At 40.9% G+C, this 12,363-nt stretch overlaps 1 protein-coding gene across 4 annotated transcripts; it reads right to left on the reverse strand.

The window, feature by feature from the left end:
• Nucleotides 1–670: 670 nt before the first annotated feature.
• spp1 (secreted phosphoprotein 1) lies at nt 671–11,090 on the reverse strand. 4 transcript variants are annotated; one of them, XM_044174007.1, is made up of 8 exons: nt 10,962–11,090; nt 6,164–6,235; nt 5,954–5,998; nt 5,776–5,850; nt 4,560–4,622; nt 4,285–4,410; nt 2,949–3,284; nt 671–1,976 (listed from the first exon to the last, which is right to left on the reverse strand). In XM_044174007.1, the coding sequence occupies exons 2-8, from the start codon at nt 6,215–6,217 to the stop codon at nt 1,569–1,571; spliced, it is 1,107 nt and encodes a 368-aa protein (XP_044029942.1). In that variant the 5' UTR covers nt 6,218–6,235; nt 10,962–11,090; the 3' UTR covers nt 671–1,568. The 4 variants fall into 4 exon arrangements, with proteins under 4 accessions (XP_044029942.1, XP_044029943.1, XP_044029944.1 ...); XM_044174008.1 differs by lacking the exon at nt 10,962–11,090 and adding an exon at nt 6,349–6,503; XM_044174009.1 differs by lacking the exon at nt 10,962–11,090 and adding an exon at nt 6,338–6,493 and having other exon boundaries at nt 4,285–4,407.
• Nucleotides 11,091–12,363: the final 1,273 nt, after the last annotated feature.

Here is a 12,363-nt window from a genome sequence, read left to right on the forward strand (position 1 = left end):
CAATCTCATGTCTGTGTCTTAAGTACGGAGCTGGAGTTAGGAGGTGATTAGCCTAGCTTGTCATAAAGACTGGGAGTAGGGGGAAACAGCTAGCATGGGAGTTACATGCTGTAACTTTGTCTTGCAGTACAACAGCCGGGAGTCTTGTCGTCGCTGCAGTGTTGCCAGGCAACCAGCATAGACGCTGCATAAACCGCATGGCAGATGGATAAACACCACCAAACTCCCCCTAAAAATATGTTAAAAAACGTGTTAATTGGTGAGCTCTAGAGGTGTTGGTAGGCATTTTTTGTACTTTGGACAAAGCCAAGGGGGGCGGTTTCCCCCTGATTCCAGTCTTTATGTCAAGCTAAGCACTTCCTGGCTTCAGCTACATATGTTACACACTAACATGAGAGTGGTATTGATCTCCTCATCTCAATCAAATAGGCATATTTCCCAAAATTAAGTTAAACTATTCCTTTAAAATAAGAGCTCAGTCTGGTTCTAGAACAAATTTCAGTAGGATGCAGTCCCTACTTTAGTCCAATTTAATTATTTTTGAGCATTTCTGTGTATCATTGTTTTATGACTCTCTTATGCTTTTCTTATTCAGCTAATTCTAGATCTATCTTCTCAGCCTGTCATCTCACCACCCTTCCTGTCTTTACCAAATATAAACAACCAATACTATTTTTATGAAAAAGAACTTTATTAATATTTTAGAAATGGTACAATATGATACATTACAGTAAACAACATGGAACAAACAACATGTAGTGTAGGTAGGAACTGTGCAAATGAACAGGACTGTGTTGTGTGTGTGTACTGTATCTATACCTGATTGAACCCTGTATTTGATGATGAGTTTCTCCTTGTTTTTCATCCTTTTATCTACACCAGCAGATTTAATACTAGCAAGCAACAAAGCTAAGCCACACAGGCAGCAAATGTATGGCTTAATGTCAAGTTTAAATTTTATTATGCTTGAAATGATTACAAATATTTAAATAAACTGTGAGCTTTTCTGTCTCATTTTATAAGCACAAAAACAATGTAGGTTTGTATATTGCAGTTATTAATTAATGATTAAATGCAGTGTTGTGCTAGTGTAGATATCAGGACTCAACTGTGTTTGTTTCTTTGTTCTTTTCCAGTTTTGACCTTTTACCCTGCAGCAACAGAGGGGACAGGGGAGGGGGTAAAGGTCATGAGGTCAGTCAACCTCCTGTTGCAGGTAGCAGTCATCACTTTCAATGGCCTATAAAGTTATATCAACCACTTCTCCCCTGTGGGGTCAAACATTGGATTTACCAGGGCAACTAGACCACAGAATGCAGGAGTTATTGGTTTATTTAAATATAACCCAGAAGAAAAGGCATTTCTGTTTCTCAAAAGATGCACAAATAATTATAGAAATATTGGCTGAAGACATTGAAATCAATAATAATTAAGCCTTGGCAGTCCCTGTTTGGCCCTACAGTGGAAAGTGGCTCTGGAGGGGGCTTTTTGCACCTGGATGCAGCATGCGCTCTTTATATGAATCTATCTGACACCACCAACCACTCCATTTCCTGTATGGCTGGGGCTTATTTGGCAGTGATGACCACTGGCATGTCAGTGGTGGTGTCAGGTCCGGCCCCCTCCTCATCTGAGTCACTCTCAGTGCTGTCACTCTCATCTGATTCGCTGTCAGCAGCTCCGGGCGTGGCTGTGGCCTCCTCACTGCTCTGGCTCTCATCGTCCTCTGACTCCTTGCTGGCACTGGCACTGTCGCTGGCAGTGCTGGCGCTCTCCTCCTCTTCCTCTGGGGTGCTGGAGCTCTCGCTGGTGGTGGCATCGCTGGTGCTAGCGCTCTCCTCCTCCTCTGGGAGGGAGGCCTGTCGGGGACTGAGGTCCTGGTCTTTAGAGGTGCCGGAGGATGCATCCAAGCCCTGGCTCTCCACCTCAGGGGTGCTGGTGTCCTCCTCCAGGAGATCGGAGTGGACCTGGAGAGCCTGGAAGTGAAGTGGAGGAGGGTTGGGAGAATTAGTTTGTTTGATTTGTCTTTAAGTCTAGAGTACAGACAAAACTCTCTGTAAATACTGATGGAGGAAATTCATCGAGCCCATTTGTCTACAGTGTTTTTACAACTTGGTATATTTAGGTTTTTGTAATAAGTCTGTAGTGAGAGAAAAGGACGGAGAACATGGCTTAACATGTAGACTTTTTTATTTGTATGGTAGTGATAGCTGATGTTGAAACTCTTAAATGAAATGAAATTGCACCTGAAGTTGAAGAACTGAAAGAAGTTGAAGTAACAGTTTGAACAGAATTACTAAAAGAACTTGAAGTGACAGTTAAGATAAAATGGAAGTATCAGTTGAAGTGAAAGTAAAAGTGCTGAAATGGCTTGAAGAGTCGATTAAAGTCCAATGAACTGAAAGGATATCCTAGTCCTGAAACGAGTTAGTGTCAATTCAAGTGAAAACTGAAAGTGTTAGTTGAACTGTAAGCAAGGACTGAAAGGAGTTGACGTGTCGGCTGAAGTACAAGCAGTTTCATATGTGCAAGTGCTAAAAGGAGTTTAAAATGTTAGCTGAAGTACAAGTGAAAGGCATATGTCTAGAGTTGTTTTAAAAATCTTGGTATATTCAGGTGTTTTGTAGAATGAAGCGGGAGAAAGGAAGAGAAAGTTAGAAAAAGTAGAACAGAAGAACCCATTTATGTCGTAATGTTTTGTGGAGTTTAGCTACATTTTTAAGCACACGCTGTGGTTCGGCATTTTGTAAACACTACCCACGTGAGCTGACACCTGGGGGAATGGTAGGGTAGTACAAGGTAAAAGGTAACATTTTCACGATATTAGACAGTTTGACAGTGGCAGTTGCTTGCAGCAGAACATTCTACAGCAGCCTAAAGCTAAATTTAATTTAATTTGGACTCTATTGATGGCCTAACACTCTCAGGAAGCTCAAACTGACCGGTACCTTGTACACCTGCAGTGACTTCTCCACCTCATTGACGTTTGTCATGTCATAGGCCATCTTCTTTCCTGCGCCAACAAACTCGTAGGACTTGTAGGGAGCAGGGACCTTGTGGTAGGATTTGTCCTCAACGTAGACAATGGACTTGTAGTCACTGGGGTAGCGTCCCAAGTTGTCACCGCGGGCTGTCTCCATGTCGGTGACAATAGTAGGAATGATTGGCTCAGGTGTGGTTTCAGCCACGGGTTCCTCTGTGATGACCACAGGGGTATCGGTGGCGGGAGCGAGGGTGGAGGACTCTCCCGACTCTGAGCTGTCGCTGGATTCATCCTCGGTTTCCTGGAGATACAGAGGTGGGAGGTGAGCTGTCATATTTGGTGTTTGGAGCATCTATGCAGATAGCCGGGTCAGGAATTCCCTCCTTGAAATGTTCTATGTATGTCACCATCTGTGTTGCTCATATGGTCTCTGTCTTATTTGTCTTATTTGCCTACTTTGCCTTTTCACAAATATTTTACTAGATTTTGTTTGGCACAAAGGTCGTTACTGTTAGCATAAGTAGCATTAGCTACTGTTCCTGTCCAAAGTCAAACCAAAGTTTTTACTGACAAAAAAGTGTTTACTAGTTACCATGAAAAATATGAAAAACATGAGACTGATGTTGTACTTATAGCAGGACTACAATATTTGAGTGGTTACAACTGTTTTTTATTGACAGTTATGAATTGTGACTTATTTGTTATTATTCTCTATTGATTGTTTGTTTTGGGGATTTTTTTCATTTGGTATTTGTTGATAGCATTGTATTTACAGTAATTTGGTTGTGTTGTAATAATCATCAGCTGTTGGTGTCCTTTTTATCCTAATTGAAGCTTTGTTTTTGATTTTCCACACACGTTTCTGGCTACAAGCCTGACAGCATTTATAGTTATGATAAATTAAAATTTGTTACACAAAACACAAGCTTTCACAGATCAGTAACCTCTAACATCTGTATGTAACATGTATCAACACAAGGATGCAAGAACATATATACAGACCATTGTACAGGCATTTAAATGAACAGTTTCTACTCCTACACATGAAACCCACATGCAAACACACATACAGTGGCCCTCACTGCAAAAAAACTCTTCTACAAACAAGAAAGTATCAATAGTGAAATAATCATCCCACAATATGACATTATAACTGCCTTAAATTGAATGAGCCTTCTTGTAGTTTTTCTGTTGTTTTTCTACAGTTTCAGCAGCCAACACTGTCCAGTAACATCCAGAAAAAAACATCACCTCCATGCTGTATATGTAGCCAGATGTGCTGTTGGTGTGTTTTTACTCACCTCTGCTTCATCGTCATCATCATCGCTGTCTTCACTGTCCTTGCTGATGACAGAGTCTGTATCTGAGGACAAAGCTGTGTCTGTGCTATCAGATTTGACTTCAACTGGAGCCTCTGCTGCCGCCTGCTGCAAAAATGATCAAAACACAAAGTCATAAACTTCACCAGAACTGTAGTCTGCAGACAAAAGCCAAAAGAAAATCTGATTTTTTAACAAGATGTGTCCTGATAAATTATGTTTGATTTTATTTAAATTATTTATTTGACATCTCTCACCTCTTCTTCATCTGAACTCTCTGTGCTCTCGTCTGAGCCGGCAGCAGCTGCTGCTACAACATTCTGCAACATCAGAGAGAAATAATGAATTTGATTAATCCTCTTTTTACCTTTTACTGTTTTTTTATTGCTGCTTCATTCGTGTCTCAGGCAAATGCAGTGAGGACTAACTCAATGAGTGACTTGTAGACAGTTGTTAAAATGTCTTTCCTAACTTTGATGTCTTTTCCCTAGGTATCATTTGCAGTCTCTAAAATGTTAAGCTCCAAAGAATGTCTTTCATTTGGACCACTAGGGCCATATCATACATGTACTTGAAACAGGGTTGCTGGATTATAGCTGACTCTGCATGGACTGGGAGCTCGGGAGGAGGTTTTCAGGCCTGGCGCGGGGGGGACCAAGTGGGGAATGCTGTCAGGGAGCGGCGCCAGAATGGGCACCGGAGCCGGGCGAGTGGGCAACGGAACCAGCTCAGCAGCCTCCCAGTGAACACGGCCAGACCGGGACTGAACACAGTCACCGAGAAACGACAGGGAATACAAGGAATACAGTACCGAGGTGGTTTTCCTGTTGGGTTTGGCTCCTGATCCCCTCGCCATAACCACTAATGCCCAACCACCCTCATGCATCTCCTGTCCCCATCTGAACCTGCTGTGTCTTCGTCGTCCCCGGAGTCAGAGTCCTGGTCAGAGCTACTGTAAATCATCTTTTGACCGGTGCCCAGGATGCTTCCTCGCGCCGACGGAGTGCGAGCATGCGCAAGCAACAGGATACTGACTGCAGTTCACTTGACGGCCACCGGTGTCATAAATAACAAGGATTTACTGAAATTTCCACATAGTTCCTTTAAGGCCATCATCATTTCAGTGTTTTAGTTCTGCATATTCCGAATTTAGGATACAAATTTGCAGTTAATTAATTGCAAATTTGTTTAGCGGTACAAACCACTTTTGGGGGCCCCTGGGGGTCTAAGGCCCTGGGGTGGTTGCCTACTTTGCCTGATTGGTAATCCAGCCTTGAATGAATGGAAGAAAGTGTCTAACTGAATAAGAGGAAAAACACTAGAGGAGTAGAGGAGGAAATAAGAGAAAAGACACAGAAGAGGAGATGTGAGAGGTGAGCAGAGGAGAGAACGAAATATGAAAAGAGAAGAGATTGAACCGAACACGATGGTATGGAAAAAAGAATAAGTGGATGAAGTGAAGGAATATTTTACCTGTACGGGTGCTGCATGGGTCTGAGGAACCACTGCCGCCTGTTTCCTGATGGGTTGAGCTGCTGGTCGTCTCACCTTTGGGACAAGACCAACAAACATCAGTCAATGTAGAACTCTCTCTCTCTCTCTCTCTCTCTCTCTCTCTCTCTCTCTCTCTCTCTCTCTCTCAGATACTCACCACTTCCTCAGAGCTCTCTGAACTGCTGTCAGAAAGTTTTCTCGCCTAAAAAGCAAACAAAGATATATACAAATTGAATCGAAAGCAAGCAAGTAAGTAAATAAAACAAAACTAATGTCAAAAATGCAATGTGATGTAAGGACAAAGCTGCTGTTCTCAGTTCAGCAAAAGATATCTTGAAGTTTTGACTTGACAGAGAAAATGACTCACCGGCCGGCAGAGAACTGTGGCGAAGAGCAGAACAAAAACAACGGCCACTTTCATTGTGTCACAGTTTGGTGTCTGGATGGGAAGAAAACCAGAAACATGCAGGTTGAAATCACACAATAAAACATCATCACATAACACAATAAAACAATAAAACTTAATCATGATACACTGAACTTGTACGACACCAAAATACTTGTCCGGAGGCCATAACTTCACAGGAAACACAATGACATGTCAAACTGAAAATGAGCTGCAAGTCTCGTCAGTAAATGCTCTCGCCCAGATTCCTTCCTAAAAATGGAGGATGCATGGTCACATGACTGTTAACTAGCAGTGGCACTTCCTGAAGCCTTGGTATGTCACAGGAAGTCATTAGGTCCTTAATTACAGACCAAGTGATTATGTGTCCCTGACAACTCTGTTTCGATACAGTAAAACATTGGTTTGGTGCGTGGTTTGTTAAACTATGAGACAGGATGTTTCTGGTTGATTCTGGTCTAAAAGGTGTGAGAAAATAAGAGGTATGATTTAGAAGGATATGAAATTAATCTGTGGGTGTTTGGCTGAAAAGATATAAGGGAGAAAACCAGCATCATTTAGAGTTACTACTGTCTGAGTCTAGTTTACATTTCCATCAATCATTCTGCAAAGAACTCTCTAAGGAAGTAAATTAAAATGAACTGTTGTCCTGCAAAAAGATGCCCCAAAATAAAAGACATCAATGTCCACAGCAAAAAATTCTAAACACTACAAACTCATTGTACCTTTTTTTTAGGCCTTACGACATCTATTTATGACATCTATCTTGAAATCAGCCAGAAATCCACTCAGTGGCACTCAGTGCCTTGTTTCAAGATTTTTCTACAAATGAGTATCAGTATATAATAAGGCAAAATGCTACACTAGCATCAAGAACATTATACTTAAAGGACAAGGCTGGCATTAGTCTATATTTTTATTGTGTCAACAAATGCCATTGAAAGACCAAAACCAACAATGTGTTAGTCCATCTCTCTATACTTTCTGACTTCTCTACTCTGTCTGTGACTCTCAGCTCCGCGCTCATTGGTTCCTACTAAATCTTTAAAAATTGCTCACAAATATATAGTTTCATTTTTTAAAAAGACTCGGTAATATCCTAAAACAGCTGGACACTAGTTCTTAATAAATGTTACTGAAACAGGAGTAAATAGTGCATTTGTTGGGAACTATTTTCAGCAGAGGAGTAATACACATTTCATGCTCTAGTGAGTATTTTGAGCAGCAGGATGGTGTATGTGGGACTGAGTCAAAATAAACTACAATGTGTGTAGTTAACATGCCACCCAGTGCAACAGTGTGGCTCATTGATGTTTTTTATTAGTTTTTTGACAACAATGGAGCTCTATGGCACAGAGGAATAAGATATATCAGGCTTTGGGTACACACACAGTACTTGTTAGTGGGATCAGTTAATTGTTGGTTTTGGTCTTTTCATGGGATTTGATGACAGTAACAGTAACTTTTAATGAAGTAGATGTTTAGAGTACTTTTTACCTCTACCTAGCATGTCAGTATTATACATCATTCTTTTCACTGCAGGTATTAAAACCTTGTTAACAGCAGCTTTAAAAACATGTCTTTTTTCTCTATTCCCCTCTCTTTCTGTGCCAAGCTCTTCTTTTTGTGTATGCTGTGGGAGGAGCAGTGTGAGTGGCTGCTTCAATCTTTAATGATGGACTCGTCCTATACTGTGTAATTCACCAGGTTATAACTGGAAAGCCACAGTGCAGCAGAAACATGACAGACGCCCATATGACTGTATGCATGTGTGTATTTCTGTACATCTATTTTTGTGAGGATCGGTATGAGTTTTAGATTTTGAGAGTGGACACATGTTTGGAAGCCTTAAGTCTTTTAAGGGCTGTTTAAGGGGATTAAGATTTGGTTTTAGATTTTAAGGCAAGAATTAGGTTTTGGATCATTCTAGGATTAGGGGCTAGGACATGTTTTATGTCAATGAGGGTCCTGACAAAAGCAGCAGGAATTGTATCTGCGTCCGTGTGCTCTTGTAAGTCTGTCTTTGTGAGGACCAATTTAAGTTTCATACCTCGAGAGTAAGGACATCTTGTCTAGTCCTCACTTCTTCCAAGGGCTGTTTGAGTGCTAAGTCTTGGTTCTAGGGTTAAGGTTAGAATTGGGTTTAGGTTAAGGTTAGGTTAAAAGAGAGACGTATTTTTCAGATGGAGGACCAGTGGGGTAGAGGGTAAGGTTGGGGTTAGACATGTAGCTGTGGTGGTTAAAGGAATAGTTTGACATTTTGGGAAATACACTTATTTGCTTTCTTAGCTTAGTTTTCCATAAAGACTGAAAGCAGGGGGAAATGGTTAGCCTGACTCACTAATTAACATGTTATATCTCTTTTGTTATATCCATACGAAAACCAAAAAATGTAAAACGACAAATTTTGGTTTTACAAGGGGTGATGGGCCAGACTATTTCTTGGCCAGGAGCACTGACTTCCGGGAGACTTGTCGTCATCGTGAGGTTTCCGGGCAACCAGTGGAGACTTTTTTCTAATCTTTTTGTCTTTATTATAAAATACTGGATAGTTTTCTCTCTTCATGCTTCAACTATTGAAATGAAACCTGAGAAGGGAACATCACTCTTTTGTTGAACTGCTAGCAACCTGTGACAAGGCCAAGGGGCCATGAGTAGACATAGCATGGCTTTATAAACCAAAACATTTGGGAACCACTGCGGTACAGAAAATTACTCTGCAAACATGTAGAATGTGATTTTTAAATAGTTTTACAGTATTCATAGACACAGAAAACAAACAGAGAGAAAGAGAGGATTATGACAGCAAAGGTCCCCAGCTAGAATCAAATTGCGGGTATTGCTTATATATGGTATGTGCCTTAAGCACTCACCACACTTGAAAGTGGACAGTGAGAGCAAGCAGTTTTGATAGTTACAAGTTAGAGAAGACCTCAGATGTAGTTATACACTTCTGTTACGCTATTCATTGCAGACTGAACAGCACTCAAATGTGTTCAGTGTTCATGTGTTTATTTACTTCCATAGAAGAACAGAAACAGCTTCAAGTTTTTATTCAGAACTTATTTTAACTCTGAAACTCTGCTGGACTTTGGTCTCTTTTTTGGAAAACTAAACACCTACAAAAAGAACCTGAACCTCTTAAAAACTCTCTCCAGCTCTTTAGTAAAAAAAACGCTGCTGACTGAGCTGGTAGTTAATCAGTATGTGTATGTTGTCAGTGTGTTTACTCAGTGTGGTTAGTTGGGGCTGGTCCTGGTCATGTGACACATAATCCAGAGGTTAGTTTCCTGTTGCCCACAGCTTCCCCTTTCTGACCTGGACTCACTGTGACACTAATCAGCCAATCAAACACAGCCGCCCCGGCTTCACCTCTGACCAATCACAGGCGGACTGCCATAAAGTCTTAAAAAAGAAGTTGTAATTGACTGCAATAAACTGCGGAGCTTTTATGGTGGATAACCAATCCCTCCTGTGGGTTGGTTCCACACTGACTTTTAATTTTTGATAATGCTGTACAAGTGCGTTTGAAAATAATATTATTTTCAATATTATAAAGAGTACGGTCTAGACCTGCTCTATAGGAAAAGTGCAATGAGATAACTTCTGTTATGAATTGGCACTATATAAATAAAATTGAATTGAAATCAATCAAAATGAAGTTGGAGTATGTTAGAAAACTCTTAGAGTTGCAGTTGGACTCTGTATCCTCCAAAGAAATTACCCTTTACACCAAGTACACTGCAAAACAATCTTAAGGCCACTGCTGTCTATTATTTAGTTCTAAATCATTTATTTTTAACAAAAACTGCTTTCAACCTGTTACAAATTTAGATGAGCTTGTTATAAGAATTGTCAGTATCTGGAAACTACACTGTAAAAACAAGTTGATTTGTCTTGGCTTTGACTAAGAATAAATAAAGTAAGACTTTTTGGACTTAATTACAGACTAAGGTGTGTTTTTAAAGAAAGGCTAAGAAGAAAATAAAATAAAAGATTTTGTTAAATGAAATTTTTGCAGTGAAGCTCTGTACCATGTTTGTAAAATCTCCTTTTTGATTACCTGCATTCACAGTGTTCAAAGAAGAAAAATCCATAAATAAAATACACTACATGGCCAAAATGTTGGACACACCCAACATGTGACTGTTGAACATGTCATTCCAAAACTATAGGCATTAATCTGTTGCTATAATAGTCTCCACTCTTCTGGGGTTTAGAAACTGGCAGCAGCGATTTGCTCCTATTCAGCCACAACAGCATTAGTGAGGTCCAACTCTGATGTTGGCTGATAAGACCTGGCTCACAGTCAGTGCTCCAGTACATCCCAAAGGTGTTGGAAGGGTTTGAAGGGCTATGTGCAGACCAGTCAAGTTCTCCCACAACAGGGAAATCATTTCTTTATGGACCTGGCTTTCTGTATGGGGGAAAGATAAGATTTCCCTTCATTGGAACTAAGAGGCCCAGCCTACAGTGAAAAACAGATCCATACCAAAAGTATACAAATATAGGGTGTCCACATACCTTTGGCCATATAGTGTATTTCAAATGCATGAAAGAACTTCAAACCTATTCACAGTGCAAGTTTCTAAATGTTGAATTGTATTCTTTAAGCTAAATAAAGCATATTTCCAGCAGCTTATACAAATATTAACCTGCACTCCCACCTCTCATCACACCACCAGTGCTGCAGAAAAACTCCAACCAAACACTGTACACAGTAAATATAATGTTTAGTTTGTCATATATTCATTCTGACCTTGTTTGCAGTCGGAAGAAGCTTCAGGAGTTTAGCAGATGCAGATTGTGGAGCAGAAACAGACAGACGTGGTTTGTCTTTAGTTTATCTCCTGGGTTTCCCTGGATGTCTTTCGCTGCTCTGTGATGCTGCTGCAGAAACTGAGGCTCCTGGTTGGCTTATAAACTCTCCAGCCTCTGGCAGCAGCCAATCAGCTCAGAGCATGTGATGTCATGAGGTTAACCGCTCCGTGGTCCACCTCTCCTCTCTCTCTCCCACTCTTCCTGTGGTTGGTGCTGTGGTGGTGTGGGGGCAAACGCACACACACACAGACACACACACACACACACACAATGCAAAGACAAATACATGGATAAAGACATGCAGACATTTACAGTCCAGACAGAAACATATGAATGTAGTTTTTCTGCCTCTCTCTTTCACACACACGCACACACACACACACACACATACTTGTTGAGTATGAAGTTAATTTAAGGACATGTAGTGACAGGCTCTGGGAAAAAACAGCAGCCTATACTGTCAGGTGGTAGGACAGTGATTCAGCTTCCCCACAGACAGAAGAAAATCATCGGACTGAGGTCTTTATGGATAATTGAGAATTTGTCTGCGACACCAGACTTTCTGTGTGTATGTGTAACAGTCAATGTTATATTGTCAAGTATGTAAGTAACTTTCTGTAAATTGTTGTGTGTGTGTGTGTGTGTGTGTGTGTGTGTGTGTGTGTGTGTGTGTGTGTGTGTGTGTTCAATTCAGTATTATCTATTTATATAGCGCCAAGTCATAAGAGAAGTGATCTCATTGCACTTTTCCTATACAGTAGGTCTAGACCCTACTCTTTATAATATTATTTACAGAGACCCAACAAAGCCCACTGCTGTGTTAGGTTGTGAGAGAGAGAGAGAGAGAGAGAGAGAGAGAGAGAGAGAGAAGGGGGGGGGGGCACAATGCAAATACCACCTAGAATTTTTAAATAGCAATAATGTAATGGTAGTGGTAATATTAATATTATTAAGTTTTTAATAATAGGAATGACAGTCAAAGGAATAACAATGACAATAATAGTAACAGAGCCAACAACGACAACTGCAGTAGCAGTTGCCAAGCAGGAACACGGGGGCAGCAGGCGGCCCACAACCACAGATCCAGACTCTGCAGCTCCGGAAGTAGAAATACCTGCTGAAAGCGACAGAAGAAGAGAGGAGAGAAACAAGAAAGCACAAAACTACGGGAGAGAGAAGATGTCGAGTTTGTAACATGCAGTAATGGGATAAAAAATGCATACAGACGGAGAAGGAGAGATGGAGAGAGGAAAGAGGTGCGTCATGGGAAGTCTCCCGGCAGTCTAGGCCTATAGCAGCATAACTAAGGGATGGTTCAAGACTCACCCAAGCCAGCCCTA

Source organism: Siniperca chuatsi, linkage group LG18 (assembly GCF_020085105.1).
Source record: "Siniperca chuatsi isolate FFG_IHB_CAS linkage group LG18, ASM2008510v1, whole genome shotgun sequence".
Classification (NCBI taxonomy): domain Eukaryota; kingdom Metazoa; phylum Chordata; class Actinopteri; order Centrarchiformes; family Sinipercidae; genus Siniperca; species Siniperca chuatsi.

What these genes read in the sequence shown, in the direction of transcription:
- spp1 (XM_044174007.1), bottom strand. Translation starts at nt 6,217, where the DNA reads ATGAAAGTGGCCGTTGTTTTTGTTCTGCTCTTCGCCACAGTTCTCTGC. An exon ending in CCACAGTTCTCTGCCGGCCG is followed by an intron (nt 5,999 to 6,163) that starts GTGAGTCATTTT and finishes TTTGCTTTTTAG; the next exon opens with GCGAGAAAACTTTCTGACAG. An exon ending in CCCATGCAGCACCCGTACAG is followed by an intron (nt 4,623 to 5,775) that starts GTAAAATATTCC and finishes CTGATGTTGCAG; the next exon opens with AATGTTGTAGCAGCAGCTGC.